Here is a 15,246-nt window from a genome sequence, read left to right on the forward strand (position 1 = left end):
TACAACGTGCCCAGCCGCTTTTATTTCAGCAGGCAAGCCGTCCCTGCCCTGCAACATCATGTGGAGGGAAAAATTAAACATGCGCTACAAAACGCCGTCAGTAGCAAGGTCCACCTGACCACTGATGCGTGGACCAGTAAGCATGGACAGGGACGATACCTTTCCCTCACTGCCTATTGGGTAAATGTTGTGGAGCCGGGTACAGATCTTGAGAGTGGCGCTGTACGTGTTCTGCCAACTCCAAGGATTGCAGGAATCCAGTCTGTACACATTGACTCCTCCTCATACTCCAGTTCCTCTGAATCAGCGCTGCAGGAGCTGTCACGGTCTACCTCCACATCGACCCGTGAACGGTTACCTGTTATGATGACCAATATGAGCACAGCCGTGGCCAAACGTCAACAGGCCGTATTAAAATTAATTTCTTTGGGGAATCGAAGCCACACAGCGCAGGAGCTCTGGAATGCCATCAAGCAGCAGAGTGACGTGTGGTTTGTGCCAGCGAATCTCCAGCCAGGCATGGTAGTGTGTGACAATGGCCGAAATCTGGTGGCAGCTCTGGGCCTAGGCAACCTCACTCACATCCCATGTCTGGCACATGTGCTCAACTTGGTCGTGCAGAGTTTTTTGAGGGACTATCCGGATCTTGATGCACTGCTTCACAAGGTCCGCATAGAGTGCGCTCACTTGCGGCGTTCCAGCAATGCAAGATCACGCATTGCAGCTCTGCAGCGCCGATTATGTCTTCCGGAACATCGCATCATATGTGACCTACCCACCAGGTGGAATTCAACGTTACATATGTTGGAGAGGTTGTGTGAGCAGCAGGCAGCAGTAATGGAGTACCAGCTGCAGCAGGCGCAAACAAGTCGCAGTGCGCGCCGTTCACACTTCACCACCACTGAGTGGGCCTCTATGAAGGACATTTGCCACGTTTTGCGTGCCTTCGATTATTCCACGCGGATGGCGAGTGCAGATGATGCACTAGTCAGCATGACTATCCCCCTTATCTGCCTGCTTGAAAAAACACTGCAAGCACTAAGGGACGAGGTTTTGGAAGAGGTGGAGGATGAGGAGTCACAAATGCCATCTGCTTCTCTACAGTCTGCGCAACGTGGTTCCTCACAAAGGCCTAGGCAGGGGACACTTTGTGAGGAGGATGAGGAGGAGTCAATGGATGAGGAAGACATCTGTCCAGAGGAGGGAGGTACACAATGCTCTAGTAGTCAGTATCTAGAGCGAGGGTGGGGTGATGCAGAGCAGGCAGAGATCACGCCTCAAGCAGGGGACAGCGTTTCTTGGCCAGTTGGCAGTCTGCAGCACATGGTTGATTTCATGCTGCAGTGCCTGAGAAACGACCGCCGCATCGCCCACATTCTCAACACGGCTGATTATTGGGTGTCCACCCTCCTAGATCCTCGCTACCGGGACAACTTACAAAGCCTCATAACACCGTTGAACCGGGAGCGTAAAATGCGGGAGTACCAAGACGCACTGGTGCATTCCATCATGTTCTCCATTCCAACCGAGAGCAGTGCAGCTAGTGCTTTACAAAGCAGCTCAGTGCGTCGAGGCAGTGGAGGAAGCTCTGCACAAAGAGGGAGCAGAAGCAGCGCCTCAGCACAAGGCAAGACCAGTATGGCCGAAATGTGGCAAAGTTTTGTGTCCCCGCCGCCACAAATGTCTACACCATCACAAACGGCTCCAGTCAGCAGGAGGCAACGTTTCCGTCAGATGGTGACAGACTACATGTCTTGCCCTCTTAGTGTACTCCCAGACGGCTCTTCTCCCTTTAAGTTTTGGGTCTGTAAGCTGGATACATGGCCAGAGCTTAGTCAGTATGCACTGGAGGTGCTAGCTTGCCCTGCTGCTAGTGTATTATCGGAACGCGTCTTTAGTGCCGCAGGTGGTGTACTAACAGACCGTCGCATGCGACTATCCTCCGATAACGTTGACCGGCTTACTTTTCTCAAAATGAACAAGGCCTGGATCTCTCATGAATTTGCCAGTCCTCTTCCAGAATAAATAATTGATTGGCAACAGTATCCAGGTCTCCTGTTCTGTTCATGTTTCTACCACCTGAACTGTAATCCCTGAGCTCCAACACCGCCAGTTGGCGCTCGGAAGTGCCGTCTGCACAGTCAACACTTGCTGCCGTGTTATTGGGGTTCAGTAACGTCAGCTGTTCCCCTGCTGTGCGGACGGCAATTTCTCCTGCTCTGTCCACATCCACTGTACTACTGATTTAAAACCTCCTCCAAATACACCTCTGGCTCCTCTGTTTTCAGTATTATCCCTGAGCTCCAACACCGCCAGTTGGCGCTCGGAAGTGCCGTCTGCACAGTCAACACTTGCTACCATGTTATTGGGGTTCAGTAACGTCAGCTGTTCCCCTGCTGTGCGGACGGCAATTTCTCCTGCTCTGTCCACATTCTCACTACTACAGATTTTAAAGTTGCTCCAATTACACCTCTGGCTCCTCTGTTTTCAGTATTATCCCTGAGCTCCAACACCGCCAGTTGGCGCACGGAAGTGCCATCTGCACAGTCAACACTTGCTGCCGTGTTATTGGGGTTCAGTAACGTCAGCTGTTCCCCTGCTGTGCGGACGGCAATTTCTCCTGCTTTGTCCACATCCACTGTACTACACATTTTAAAGTTGTTCCAATTACACCTCTGGCTCCTCTGTTTTCATTCTTATCCCTGGGCTCCAACACCGCCAGTTGGCGCTCGGAAGTGCCGTCTGCACAGTCAACACTTGCTGCCGTGTTATTGGGGTTCGGTAACGTCAGCTGTTCCCCTGCTGTGTTCACGGCAATTTCTCCTGCTCTGTCCATATTCACTGTGCTACTTATTTAAAACTTGCTCCAATTACACCTCTGGCTCCTCTCTATTTTTATTCTTATCCCTGGGCTCCAGCACCGCCAGTTGGCGCTCGGAAGTGCTGTCTGCACAGTCAACACTTGCTGCCGTGTTATTGGGGTTCGGTAACGTCAGCTGTTCCCCTGCTGTGTTCACGGCAATTTCTCCTGCTCTGTCCATATTCACTGTGCTACTTATTTAAAACTTGCTCCAATTACACCTCTGGCTCCTCCGTTTTTAGTATTTACCCTGGGCTCCAATACCGCTAGTTGCTGCTCAGAAGTGCCGTCTGCACAGTCAACGCTTGCTCGAGTGTTACTGGGGTTCAGTAACGTCAGCTGATCCCCAGCTGTGTGTCCGGCAAATTCTCCTGCTTTGTCCACATCCACTGTACTACGGATTTAAAACCTCCTCCAAATACACCTCTGGCTCCTCTGTTTTTAGTATTTACCCTGGGCTCCAGCACCGCCAGCTGGTTCTCGGCAGTTCCATTGGCTCTTGTACCTTCTGCTACCCATCCGGGTTCCAGTACCGTCAGCTGGTCCTCGGTAGTTCCATTTGCTCTTGTATCTTCTGCTACCCATCCGGGTTCCAGTACCGTCAGCTGGTTCTCGGCAGTGTCTTTGGCACGGGTACTCCCTCCTGCCCAGCCTGGTTCCAGCACGCCAGCTGTTTCCGGGTAGTGTCAACGTCACTTTGCCTCCAATGCGTTGTCCTGTCGTGTTGCGGTCGGGTTAGCCGACTCTATGGTGCCTGCAGTTTAGGTGACTCCTATGTGAGCTGCGGGATCTGGCAATGAAGGCTGGTTCCATAGTGCCAATAGGACCAAGCACCCCCTGTAGGACTGTGGGTTTTGGTAACTGCGGCCGGCTCGCGGCCTTGAACTTTTTTTTACATGGGTACCTTCTGCTACCCATCCGGGTTCCAGTACGTCAGCTGGTTCTCGGCAGTGCCTTTGGATTAGGTGCCTCCTTCTCGGTATCCAAGTTCCACCAACGTCTGCTGGTCCTTGGTAGTGCTTTCTGGCACAGGTACCTCCTGCTTAGTAACCGAGTTCCAGTAACATCAGCTGGTCCTCGGTAGTTCCATTGGCTCTTGTACCTTCTGCTACCCATCCGGGTTCCAGTACAGTCAGCTGGTCCTCGGTAGTTCCACAGCTTTCTTGTACCTTCTGCTACATTTCCAAGTTCAAGCTTTTTGAAATGGTTCTTGGTAATCACTCTGGATCTCCCTGACGAGGACCATGAAGACGAGGACCCTGAAGACCAACCCTAAGAAGACGAGGACCCCGAAGACAATGACCCTGAAGACGAGGACCCTGAAGACCACCCCGAAGAAGACGAGGACCCTGAAGACCACCCCGAAGAAGACGAGGACCCTGAAGACCACCCCGAAGAAGACGAGGACCCCGAAGACGAGGACCCAGAAGACCAACCCGAAGAAGACGAGGACCCCCGAAGACGAGGACCCCCGAAGACGAGGACCCCCGAAGACGAGGACCCCCGAAGACGAGGACCCCCGAAGACGACGACCCCCGAAGACGACGACCCTGAAGACCACCCCGAAGAAGACCAAGAAGATGACCCTGAAGAAGTTGACCAAGAAGACAAAGAAGAGAAGACAAGCACCAAGATACAGAAGAACAAGAGACAGAAAACCAAGAAGCAGAAATACAAGAAGCTGCAGAACAAAAAGCGGAAGAACATTAAGCATAAGACTAAAAATCAGAGCAAAAGATAATATCTAAATTATAAGCAGAAGATGACTAAGCAGTGTATGGGGGTGAGTCCGTTCCTCCTCGTGGTGCCCCTGGAAAAGACCTGCTGCTGCAGGCCAAACTGAACGCGGACAAATCCTGTTGTAAATCTTTTGTGACGGGCAGAACAAAAGGTGTAATGTCCAACCTTTTATAGATAACAACTACAGGAATGCCTGTCACAAATAAGAATATGATGAAGAAGAAGAATATGAAGAAGATGAAGAAGTAGAATATGAAGAATGTAAAAAAAAGAATAATACGAAGAAGGTGAAGAAGAAGAAGGTGAAGAAGAAGTGGATGAAAAAGATGCTGAGGATGATGAAGGAGAAAGTGTGGGAGAAGTAAAAAAGAAGGTGAAGAGCATGGAAGTAGTGAAACATAAATATCTGACAAAATATAAAAATACTTAACATAGTTAATATTTCCGTAACTCAGAACATAATAAAAAAATAGTAATTCCTGCTATTCCATTTGACTGGGCTAAACCTCTATGCCTTTATTGTCTCCCCCACCTCCCCCAATACATTCTACATTATTCTTAGTTGTTTTCCTTCATGTAGAAATAACCTACAAGGAAAGAAAGGGTTTATTTTAATTCCGATATTTATGTCCCATTGACTTGCATTGGTTTCCGGTATCGGAATCGGCGATATCCGATACTTTTTCGGTATCGGTCCAATCCGATCCGATATTTCCCGATATCGGAAGGTATCGCTCAACACTAGTTATCAGACATCTACTATGGCCGTACAGCGTATAGAAAAGTAAATCTGTACATACCTGTATGGCCCATAGTAGAGGTCTGATTGCAGAGAAAAGCGCTTTAATCAATTCTATTTTGCACAGCTCGGGGGACGGGAAGAAATCCCCGCCTATGTGCTTATTATTCCCACAAATCCCCGCCTGTATGCTCATCATATTCCCCCCCTCCCCTGCACGTTACAGCTCCCTGTGACATGAACTGTGCTCTCTGACTTCCCGGGCATGCGCATAGCGCCGCTCACATAGTGCACGCTTTGCTTTATCCCGGCCCGTCTCTCTGTGCAGTGCGCTGCAGGTTTCTATTGGGCAGGCGCAGGGAAGCGACAGTGACCCTCCGGTGCCTGCGCAATAGAACCCTGCGGCGCACTGCACAGGCAGACGGGGCCGGGAGGAAGCACAGCACACTATGTGAGCGGCGCTATGCGCATGCCCGGGACGTCAGTGAGCACAATGCACGTCACAGGACCGTGTGACGTGCAGGGGAGGGGGGGAATATGATAAGCATATAGGCGGGGATTTGGGGGAATAATAAGCACATAGGTAGGGATTGCTTGGTGTCCCCTGGAAGCCAAGCCTGTGGAAAATAGAATTGATTAAAGTGCTTTTCTCTGCAATCAGACCTCTACTATGGGCCATACAGGTATGTACAGATTTACTTTTATATACCCTGTACGGCCATAGTAGAGGTCTGATAACTCCAAAGTGGTGACTGATTCCCTTTAAGACCGCTTTCTCATATGAACAGCGAAGTGGCTTTCTCATAGAAATGAATAGGATGAGTTTTCCAAGCACTTTAAGTGGCTTTTGAAGAAAACTTTGACGCAAATTGGCTCCAAAAATGGTGTTAAAAAAGGTCTGTGTTTCTGAATTTACCCATTATAGCCTAAACGGCTATTTATATGTCAGTCGTTTTTTGGAACCAAGTGTCAACAAACAAAAAATGTTAAGACACAGGTCTGATTTCGATCGGGACCATGAGCAAACTAGGCCATTCATATCAATGGGTCCAAGAAAAACTCACACGGCTGCCATCTTAGTTGTGTCGTTTTCTACAAATAGATTGAGAAATCTCCAGCAGCTTTTTTTTTTTTTTTGCATATGAGGAATCACTGATAGTAAAAACTGACCAAACACTGATGGAAATTGGTCTGTTTTTTTTTCCATGTACGAGAAAAATCAGACGTCTGAATGAGGCTTTATAGTGTAATAATCCTATATACAAAATCCCATCTGTTACGCAGCAACAATATCCATTGGAATCCACTGACAAGACCCAAAGACCCCCGTAATACACCCACTAGTCAATACGACGTCCCCTATAGATCGTGCTCACAGATACACTATTGTTATATGGAGTAAACACGGGGGATCTTACACTAGTTTCACAAAGATGGCTGGTATAAGGCTGTGTGCCCACGATGCATTTTTCAAGCGTTTATGCTGCGGAATTTCCGCAGCGGAAACGCTTGGTAATCTGCCCCCCATGGTCCCCAATAACAAGCCGCACTGTCAATGTCCATGCTGCGGATTTTTCCGCAGCGTTTATGCTGTGCTCAAAAATCCGTAGCATGTCCATTAATTTTGCGGAAGCGCTGCCATTGACTTGCATTGAGACGCATATAATCCGTGTCTGTACATTTGTACTCACGGATATGAAGCGTTTCAATGTGCGGATGGTACCCAAGTCTGGAGGAGAGGAGACTCTCATCCAGACCTGGGTACCATTGTACCTGTAAAAAAAAAGAATAAAATAAAAAATAAAGATTATATTCACCTTCCGACGGCCCCCGGTCTCCTTCACTGTGCTTGTGGGCAGGACTGAAGGACCTGCGGTGACATCACAGTCATGTGACCGCAGGCCCTTCAGTGAAGTCCCGCGATATCCCGGCAGCCAGGAACGAGCTACACACCCCGGGCCATCGGAAGGTAAGTATAGGTTTATTTTTTTATTTTTAAACATTCTTTCGGTCACACTATATAAATCCATGTCATTTGCATGGATTTATATAGTGTGAACAAGTTGTCAAGCACTTTCCAAGTGATGCTAAAATTGCTTGGAAAGTGCTTGTCAACCCGCATGCGGAAATGCATGTGAAGAACGCTTCACATCCGCATGTCCCTGGCAAGAAATCGCATGTACAATCCGCATGAACAATCCGCATGCGTTTTTTCTGCCAGGGAGATGCAGAAACGCTCAGGAAAAAATCCTCAGCATTTCTGCCTCGTGGGCGCATAGCCTAAACCTGACACGGGATACAGTGAGGAGTCCAAGAGCCAAGTAGTCACATGTGGAAGCTCATCGGAGAATGTCAGACCTAACAAAGCTAAGAAATAATAGGCTGGCTGACCCCGTGTACAGGCCACCATGAGGAACAGGGACACAAACATGCAGTACTCTGTGGCTTATGGGCTGGCGGTTTTTAGCGGCGTCACACTAGGAGCAGGGTACAAGGGCAGTGACGTCACACTAGGAGCAGGGTACAAGGCCAGTGACGTCACACTAGGAGCAGGGTACAAGGCCAGTGACGTCACACTAGGAGCAGGGTACAAGGCCAGTGACGTCACACTAGGAGCTGGGTACAAGGCCAGTGACGTCACACTAGGAGCAGGGTACAAGGCCAGTGACGTCACACTAGGAGCAGGGTACAAGGCCAGTGACGTCACACTAGGAGCTGGGTACAAGGCCAGTGACGTCACACTAGGAGCTGGGTACAAGGCCAGTGACGTCACACTAGGAGCAGGGTACAAGGCCAGTGACGTCACACTAGGAGCAGGGTACAAGGGCAGTGACGTCACACTAGGAGCAGGGTACAAGGGCAGTGACGTCACACTAGGAGCAGGGTACAAGGGCAGTGACGTCACACTAGGAGCAGGGTACAAGGGCAGTGACGTCACACTAGGATCAGGGTACAAGGGCAGTGACGTCACACTAGGATCAGGGTACAAGGGCAGTGACGTCACACTAGGATCAGGGTACAAGGGCAGTGACGTCACACTAGGATCAGGGTACAAGGACAGTGACGTCACACTAGGAGCTGGGTACAAGGACAGTGACGTCACACTAGGAGCTGGGTACAAGGACAGTGACGTCACACTAGGATAGTGACGTCACACTAGGATCAGGGTACAAGGACAGTGACGTCACACTAGGATAGTGACGTCACACTAGGATCAGGGTACAAGGACAGTGACGTCACACTAGGAGCAGGGTACAAGGACAGTGACGTCACACTAGGAGCAGGGTACAAGGACAGTGACGTCACACTAGGAGCTGGGTACAAGGACAGTGACGTCACACTAGGATAGTGACGTCACACTAGGATCAGGGTACAAGGACAGTGACGTCACACTAGGAGCTGGGTACAAGGACAGTGACGTCACACTAGGAGCTGGGTACAAGGACAGTGACGTCACACTAGGATAGTGACGTCACACTAGGAGCTGGGTACAAGGACAGTGACGTCACACTAGGAGCAGGGTACAAGGACAGTGACGTCACACTAGGAGCAGGGTACAAGGACAGTGACGTCACACTAGGAGCTGGGTACAAGGACAGTGACGTCACACTAGGAGCTGGGTACAAGGACAGTGACGTCACACTAGGATAGTGACGTCACACTAGGATCAGGGTACAAGGACAGTGACGTCACACTAGGATCAGGGTACAAGGACAGTGACGTCACACTAGGAGCAGGGTACAAGGACAGTGACGTCACACTAGGAGCAGGGTACAAGGACAGTGACGTCACACTAGGAGCAGGGTACAAGGACAGTGACGTCACACTAGGAGCAGGGTACAATGATTGGGCACAGTAGTGGGGGCCACGCAGGGTCGAGCACGTGCAGGACACATGTCTGTGGCCCCCATTACAGCTCCCCAGCAGGGAGAGTGACGGGACCGCGCTGTGATGTCAGCGGTACGCGCCGGCCGTGATCAGCGCACACGTCCCCACCACCGAGCGCTCTTCTTCCCCACTCACCGTTGTGCTGGGCGGCAGGAGGCCCCGGAGCGGACATGACTGCGGCAGTGCGCGCTGATGTTGCGTAACTAATAGCAGCCCCGGGCTGCAGGACCCTCCCGTCACCACCGCAACCGCCGGCTTGTGGGAGGAGCCAGCTACCACTTGGCTGTGATCGGAAACATCATGTGACCCATAGTCAGCCCATGCCTTACACAAGACTGATCTGAGGAGTAGAGAGTGTGCGCCCTCCAGCGGCCGGAGGAGGCTGATAACATTGTCAAGTTCTGTGGCGAAAACAGAAGGAACCCAGAAGCACCAACCACAGACGCCGCACACATCCAGGGGCGGGACCCGGCTGTAGTAACTACAGAGTGTGAGCTAGCAGAAATGCTATGGAGGGGATGTAGCTCAGTGGTAGAGCGCATGCTTTGCATGTATGAGGCCCCGGGTTCAATCCCCGGCATCTCCACAATTTTTATTTTTTTTCAGATGTCTCTGCGGTATTACATTGTATCTTATTCTTATATTGTTCTTAGAGGTTACAAAATGTCAGCACTAATATTACAGCACACATACGCGCCCATTATTCCTGCGCTCTCCCTACATGGACGCAGTTTCTCACGTGTCCATGGCCTGTGCATGACATTACCCTGTGCATGACATTACCGAGCACAGAGGAGCTGCTCCTGTCAGGGCTGCTCGGTACAGAGACTGTGCGGCCGGTACACAGGGACATGACGTGCTGAGGCGGACTGGCCCCGTGACCTCACCAGCCCTGAGGAGAGCAGCGACAGCCGTGCGGGGATGTAGCTCAGTGGTAGAGCGCATGCTTTGCATGTATGAGGCCCCGGGTTCAATCCCCGGCATCTCCACTTTATGCTGCTTTTTATGTTCCATTATTACGTGAGGAGATTTGTCGCCTGTAACCAGCCGCCATCACCATCTGATGTTACTGGATTTGTGGTCATCCGTGTCCTCACCCCAATACAGTTTACGTTATTTCTGCCAGCCACGTTCCTTCTTTACCCGAGGGTATTGCGCCACCAACCATGATTTTGTTGTTATCATAAAAAATACAATAAAAAAAATTAGTGAATTATAATTTGGCTTTGATTTTTTGGCAGGTCTATTAAGTAGTGATCAGAAAACAATATTTGTATGAAGGAATGTTTGGGCAATTATTGTCCTGTGTGAAAAGGCCCTTAAAATGGTGTTTTCAAGTTTGAAAATGATCTATCCAAGGAATACCTTCCCGATTGCTGGGAGTCTGAGCACTGGCCTGGAGAACTGCTGCGCTCCGCCGGTCTTCAGCACTCCCATTAAACATGTTGTCCGGGAATTCAACATTGATGGCTTATCCTCAGGGATCAATATCTGATGGGTGGGGGTGCGACACCCAGAACCTCGCCTATCAGTGGGTCCCTGTGTCGGCCAGAACTGCTCAGTTACGGAGCTGCACAGCACGGCTCTGTCAGCTGTATAGTGACCGCAACCAGGTACTGCACATCTGGCCCTATTCCCAGCAGAGTCGTCATTATTTTTGCTTTAATTATTGTATTATCTTTAGCTATGTCACTTATGACTGTTGTATATGAACCTCTGAATTGTAAAATGATGCGGAATATGTTGGCGCTATATAAATAAAGATTATTATTATCCAAATCAATAGGGGGTGGATGTGCAGTACTGTCCGCCGCCAACATCAAGAACAGCTGATGAGCGGATGTGCCGGATGTCAGACCCCCACTGATCAGACATTGATGCTCTATCCTATCCTGTTTCCCCCCTCCCCTGTATGTCACAGTGCCCTGTGATTTGCAGTTGCAGCAGCCAAATCCAGGCACTGTGATATGCAGGGGAGGGGGGAAACATTATAATTACCACGGGAGGGGGGTTTTCTTGCGGGCCCCCGGGACTGGAATACATCAGAAACTTGTAGGAATAAAAAGACATTTCACAGCAACAAAACCTCTAATATGAGGCATGCAGGTAGGTATAGATTTATATTTCTATCACCTGTAAGCCCATATTAGAGGTCAGATAAGTGCCAGGGGGTGACAGATTCCCTTTAACTTCTGCTTTCTCACAACTCTCCTGCCCGCTTACACATTCTGTGCACTCTCTCCACATCAACCCCTCCCTTCTCCCCTCTCCCATGTATAACTCTGAGGCTCTACTGACATTTCTCACCCACTCCAAACCATCCACTACCACCATTCAGCACTCAAAACGTTCATACAAATCATTGCACCACCTGCTCTTTTTCTTTTTTTCTCCTCCTAGTCACTGGCAACATGTCCCCCAACCCTGGGCCTCCCACCACTAGTATACATAACTCTCTTTCAGCTGCATATAGAAACCCTGCTAATCTTATTAACATTCAGTGCATGCCCTCTCCTATCGCTTTCCATTGTGCTCTCTGGAACGCACGGTCTGTGTGTAACAAACTAACTTACATTCACAATTTTGTTCCTTTCCAATTCCCTTAACCTTCTGGCTCTTACAGAAACCTGGATCCAGCAGTCAGACACCACCACCGAAGCTACTCTCTTGTTTGGTGGACTGAAATTTTCTAATACCCCCAGACCTGAGAGCAGACAAGGTGGTGGGGGTGTTGGTTTGCTCCTTTCCTCACAATGTGCTTTCCAGGTTATCCACCCAGTTCCCTCGCTTATGTTTCCTTCCTTTGAAGTACACGCCGTTAGACTCTTCAAACCCTTCTCCCTGCAAGTGGCGGTTGTTTATCGCCCTCCATGCTCCTCCCGTCAATTCCTGGATCACTTTTCCACCTGGCTTCCTGACTTTCTAACCTGTGACATCCCCACCCTCATCATGGGAGACTTTAATATACCCATCGATGATACCTCTCCCAATCTGCCTCTCATCTACTTTCTCTAACCGCCTCATTCGGCCTCTCACAGCTTACTAACTCTCCCACCCATGAAGATGGGAATACTCTGGACTTGGTCTTCTCCCAGCTCTGCTCAGTGCACGACTTTACTAACTCCCCTCTCCCACTCTAGAACCACAACCTTCTTTCCTTCTCTGTCAAGAACTGTCTCCTCATCCGGGACACCCCCACTTACCACACTTATAGGAATACACGTACCATTAATACCCAGTAAATTATGGACAATCTACACACATCTTTAGCTCCCATCTTCTCCCTCTCCTGTCCAGACTTAGCATTGTCACACCACAATAATACACTGCAGAGCGCCCTAGATGAAGCAGCACCTGCTACACACAGAAAGATACGACACAGATGATGCAAAGGTGTGCTGAGTGTCAGTGGAGAAAATCGCTTTTAGCAGAGAATTTCATCCACTATAAGTTCATGCTCAAAACCTATAACTCTGCCCTTCATCTGGCCAAACAATCCTACTTTACCACCCTCATCACTTTACTAGCTAGCAATCCAAAACGACTTTTTGAAACCTTACACTTCCTCCTGAGCCCTAAAGCACAGGCCCCCATCACAAATCTCACTTATTTCCTGGAAAAAAATCAACCACACCCATCGGGACATTTTGGTCCAATCTCCTCAGTGCCTTGATCTCCTTCCCTGCTGCACTTCAAGCTCACTTGCCATCTTTGAGCCTGTTACAGAAGTTACCCAGCTCCTCGCATCTTCTCGGCCTACAACCTGCAACAGTGACCCTATTCCCTCACATCTCTTACAGTCTCTCTCACTGGTGGTCACCACTTACCTAACTAAAATATTTAACCTCTCTCTTTCTTCAGGTATCTTTCCCTCCTCATTTAAACACGCCATCATAACCCCTTTACTTAAAAAAACATCCCTGGATCAGAACTGCACTGCTAACTACAGACCTGATCTGTAATCTTCCATTCATATCTAAGCTCCTGGAACGCTTGGTCCACTCCCGTCTCATCCGCTACCTCTCGGATAACTCTCTACTTGACCCTTTACAATCTGATTTTGTCAGGAAATCGGCACACGCATGATCCTGATTATTCACTACGTAGTTATCGACAAGCAAGCAGTGAGCATATGGCGTACACACCTCCGAATTCATGAAATATGTGTATATGCCCCCGTACAATCATTGCCAGGTTCACGATAACCCAATTAAGATTATTCGCTGCCACCACCAATCAGTTCTGGCTGATTTGACGCCGTATGGGTAGCGTATGGCTTAGGGGGAAGAACGATTACAGGAGAGAAGAAACAGAAGTATTAAATTTTATATTTAATCCAAAGGGAGGCAGTGTTTATGAAAAAATATACAAAAGGTTTTACAAAGGGGGACAATACAATGCAGAATATACAGTTACCCAAAATAAAAAGGGATTAACAGAAGAAACTTACAAGACAGATCGCAGAGATGATTTAGTTTAGCTGGAGGGGAGGCTCTCCAATGGACCGTTATGGAACGGGACCCGTGCTTACAAAATATGTATCTCCCGGCATGAGTATAGACCCATCTTCAGCTGGATCTGTTATGCTGAAGGGGAGCCCTGCCCACACACTCCCCTGTGATGACCTTAAGTGGACTGGTCTCTGCCCTTCATGGTTTTATTAACCCCTTTACAACCCAAGGTGGTTTGCACGTTAATGACCAGGCCAATTTTTACAATTCTGACCACTGTCACTTTATGAGGTAATTACTCTGGAACGCTTCAACGGATCCCCCTGATTGTGAGATTGTTTTTTCGTGACATATTGTACTTCATGATTATGGTAAAATTTCTTCGATATCACTGGCGTTTATTTGTGAAAAAAATGGAAATTTGGCGAAAATGTAGAAAATTTAGCAATTTTCAAAATTTGAATTTTTATGCCCTTAAATCAGAGAGATATGTCACACAAAATAGTTAATAAATAACATTTCCCACATGTCTACTTTACATCAGCACAATTTTGGAACCAACATTTTTTTTTATTAGGGAGCTATAAGGGTTAAAAGTTGACCAGCGATTTCTCATTTTTCCCACAAAATTTACAAAACCATTTTTTTAGGGACCACATCACATTTGAAGTCACTTTGAGGGGTCTTTATGACAGAAAATACCCAAAAGTGACACCATTCTAAAAAGTGCACCCCTCACGGTGCTCAAAACCACATTCAAGAACTTTATTAACCCTTCAGGTGCTTCACAGGAATTTTTGGAATGTGGAAGAAAAAAATTAACATTTAACTTCTTTCACAAAAATTTTATTTTAAACCCAATTTTTTTTATTTTCGCAGGGGTAACAGGAAAAAATGGACCCCAAAATTTGTTGTGCAATTTCCCCTGAGCACGCAGATACCCCATATGTGGGGAAAAACCACTGTTTAGGCGCACGGCAAGGTTCGGAAGGGAAGGAGCGCCATTTGACTTTTTTATTGTAAAATTTGCTTGAATAATTAGCGGACGCCATGTTGCGTTTGGAGAGCCCCTGATGTGCCTAAACAGTAAAAAAAACTCACAAGTGATACCATTTTGGAAACTAGACCCCTCAGGGAACTTATCTAAATGTGTGGAGAGCACCCTGAACCCCCAAATCCTTTACAGAAGTTTATAACATGGAGCCGTGAAAATAAAAAGATCTAACTTTTTCCACAAAAATTATGCTTTAGCCCCATTTTTTTATTTTCACAAGGGTAAGAGGAGAAAATGGACCCCAAAAACTTTTGTGCAATGTCTCTTGAGTACGCCAATATGCCATATGTGGGGAAAATACAGTGTTTGGGCGCACGGCAGGGTTCAGGAGTGAAGGAGCACTGTGTGACTTTTTGAACGAAAAATTGGCTGGAATCGAGAGTGGACGCCAAGTCGCGTTTGGAGAGCCCCTGATGTGCCTAAATATTGGAAACCCCCCACAAGTGACCCCATTTTGGAAACTACACCCCTCAAAGATTTTATCAAGGGGTATAGTGAACATTTTGAACCCAGA

The 15,246-nt window shown here is 48.3% G+C and overlaps 1 protein-coding gene and 2 non-coding genes across 5 annotated transcripts in view; 2 read left to right on the forward strand and 1 right to left on the reverse strand.

The window, feature by feature from the left end:
• The window catches only part of SEC24B (SEC24 homolog B, COPII coat complex component), a 110,151-nt gene extending 100,612 nt beyond the window's left edge, over positions 1-9,539 (reverse strand). For 2 of the 3 annotated variants that reach the window (XM_073640933.1, XM_073640915.1), the window contains exon 1: positions 9,363-9,538. In XM_073640933.1, coding sequence (XP_073497034.1) covers positions 9,363-9,399 — 37 coding nt within the window. In that variant the 5' untranslated portion in view covers positions 9,400-9,538. Of the gene's footprint in view, positions 1-9,362 lie in introns of all 3 variants that reach the window. The other variant, XM_073640925.1, reaches the window with a different exon arrangement.
• A 202-nt stretch (positions 9,540-9,741) lies between these two features.
• TRNAA-UGC (transfer RNA alanine (anticodon UGC)) lies at positions 9,742-9,813 on the forward strand. Its single transcript has one exon. It is a non-coding gene; the product is annotated as a tRNA-Ala (tRNA).
• A 331-nt stretch (positions 9,814-10,144) lies between these two features.
• TRNAA-UGC (transfer RNA alanine (anticodon UGC)) lies at positions 10,145-10,216 on the forward strand. Its single transcript has one exon. It is a non-coding gene; the product is annotated as a tRNA-Ala (tRNA).
• Positions 10,217-15,246: the final 5,030 nt, after the last annotated feature.

This window comes from Phyllobates terribilis, unplaced genomic scaffold (genome assembly GCF_046119375.1).
Source record: "Phyllobates terribilis strain yellow unplaced genomic scaffold, ASM4611937v1 Scaffold_1__5_contigs__length_1240528914, whole genome shotgun sequence".
Lineage (NCBI taxonomy): Eukaryota > Metazoa > Chordata > Amphibia > Anura > Dendrobatidae > Phyllobates > Phyllobates terribilis.